At 44.1% G+C, this 2,467-nt stretch overlaps 1 protein-coding gene across 1 annotated transcript in view; it reads right to left on the bottom strand.

Annotated features, from left to right (window-relative positions):
- The window catches only part of Myo3a (myosin IIIA), a 226,464-nt gene extending 225,341 nt beyond the window's left edge, over window positions 1–1,123 (bottom strand). The window contains exon 1 of the mRNA XM_021195185.2: window positions 983–1,123. Within this exon, the coding sequence (XP_021050844.2) occupies window positions 983–989 (7 nt within the window). The 5' untranslated portion in view covers window positions 990–1,123. The remainder of the gene's footprint in view (window positions 1–982) is intronic.
- Window positions 1,124–2,467: the final 1,344 nt, after the last annotated feature.

Genomic DNA, 2,467 nt, shown 5'->3' with positions numbered 1-2,467 from the left:
AGACCATCAAATCAAATGTAATCTTTTCCTTTGTATTTTTGTCCCCTTAGTAATAAGAGTGGGACAAGATGGATGAAAGTAATCCTTCCCATGCTAGACATCACACAGGTGAACACATTGTCTTTGAAAGCACACACATCCCTGCATTTCCCCATTTTAAAATAATTATCTTTTAGAGTACAATGAAAGCCCAAAATATGAAAGACCAAAATGGCACAGATAGCATGCACCTTTGTCCATATCTCAAAATTTGGCACTTAGGCCTTGGCAAATCCAGAAAAAATGTCAACTTTGCCACCTACCTTTTGTTAAGCTAGAAAACAATGCATAATATTTAAATTCCAAAGCATGTATGTCCCAACCGCAGCTATGGTTCTGAGCCAGTAACATAACAGAAAAAAAAAAACATAACATTGTAGGGATAAACATTCAAGATCTGAAAAAAGACATCAGAAATTGAACTTTGGTACAATTTAGACAGAAATGTTAAGAGTTTCACACAGCTAACAAGAAATGCAAAGCACCTCACGTTTTGTGCTTGTTGTAAAACCCTGAAACTAATGGGTTGATGCGAATTATAAAACTTGAGAGGTTAAGAGCAAATGGAAGATCAGTTACTTCACCAAGAAACTCATGAAAATGCTTAGGGTTTTCCAAAAGATATGTGTGTGCGTACCTGTGTGACATTCACATGTACTTTTAGTCACTGCTAGTTAGTTCAAGGCGCAGGACCAATTCCAATACTACTTTTAGCTCCCTAATGGGAATTTCAGCAAGGTGCAAAAACAGAAGTCCTGAACTGGGCAGCGGATGAAAATTGAAATGCTCTCTAGCACCTGCTTGTCTTCTCTACAAACCCTCCTCTGCAGACCCTGCCGCTCTTCGGGTCACCATCTCCCCTATGAAAAAGGGACGCCACAGGTCTGCCAGTCTCACCGGGTTCAGCTCAAGTCTCGGCCCTGCTGGGCTCACGTACACTCACTCTGCATACACGCCAGGCGTCCTAAGGTCTGCAGGCTCCTTCCCAGGTGGGCGCACAGTGTGGCCACTACAATTCCTCTGCCGGTCCAGTGCTGGGATTTTGCACTGCCCGAGCGCGCTGGCCGCCGGGTACTCTACAGAGGGGCGGAGCTGGGTAGGGCGGGGTAGGGCGGGGCGGGCCTTATGGCACCTCCCAGGGCGGACCCACGTCGCCTAGAGTTGCTGTCCAGTGGTTAGCTAGATGCTCATCCGAACCAGATGCTCCTGAGCCCTGGCCAAGCCTCCTGGCCCTGCCTGGAAACCACAGGGCTGCACCAGTGCTTGGGACACTCCTCTCCCCCTGTGGCTCACCTAACCCTCAAAAAACTGTCCCCCAACCCTACCCCCTGTCCCATGCCCAAAACAAGCTCTTGTTCCAGGCCTCCACCTCTGGACAACTTCTCTTTGGCCCTTGAGAAAGTTGGGGCTGGAATCATGGGGCTGGGACTTTTGCACTACAGATAGAGCCTATCATAACCAGACCTCTACCTTCACCTGCCTCCTGGGACAGTCCAGTCCATTCCTTCTCACAGACTGGGATTCCAGAATGGGCCCATGCTGGCTAAGCTCCCTGGACAGTTCTAATAGGCATTTTGGGTTATCTCTTCTTCCCCCTCACTGTCAAAATGTCCTTAGATTTTGTCACTGATCTAAACGGACCTACTGCTCCTATCAAAGGGAAAAAAATGCAAAAGAGACCTCCAGAAGGTCATCTAATCCTTATCTCCCTTTATAAAGATAAAAATGAGTATTTGAGTAGACATTCAAAACCCTCACCATAAGATGGCTTTCTATAGAGTAACTGAACTGTGGGTTTTTATTTTGTAGCACATCAAACCAAAGATTAACATAAACAACTCAAAATTTTTGTTATATCATTTTAAAGAAAAAGATCAGCATGAATATACTTTAACACAAATCTAGTTGTTGTTGGATGTACTGAAAATTCAATGAGACCAAGTCTGAGAGCCACACATGCACCATGGGTTCAAGGCCAGCCTGAGTTATGTAGTGAAACCTTGTTCAAAAACCATAAATAGTGAACGAATATCCAAGTTCCACATTCAGTAGAAAGCAATGATTTCACCACAGGCAAACAATACGTGAACATACATAGAAAACTTGGTCTCATTCAGAACTGGGAAATAACCAAACGATAGCGAGAAAAACAGAGCAAAAATGTAGTCATGGGGATTTTAAAAGCAGGTCTGTTGGGGAAATAGTTATAAAATATTTTATTGGGAGGTACAAGATCCCTAAGTGAAAAGGTAAGATTTTAAAAAGTAATTTAAATGGATCCTTGAATAGTGTGGGAACTTATTAGTACAGTTGGCAATAGTGGTATGCAGCTTCTTGCACTTTAAAATGTGCCTAAGGCTCTTACCTTCCCACACTAGCAGCAGGAGGCAGCTGGGACATTTTTACCACAGCCCATTCTGCACCACAG

The sequence above is a fragment of the Mus pahari genome, chromosome 3 (genome assembly GCF_900095145.1).
Source record: "Mus pahari chromosome 3, PAHARI_EIJ_v1.1, whole genome shotgun sequence".
Taxonomy (NCBI): Eukaryota; Metazoa; Chordata; class Mammalia; order Rodentia; family Muridae; genus Mus; species Mus pahari.
The sequence above is the reverse complement of the archived record's forward strand: the minus strand, read 5'-3'. Positions and strand labels throughout refer to the sequence as shown.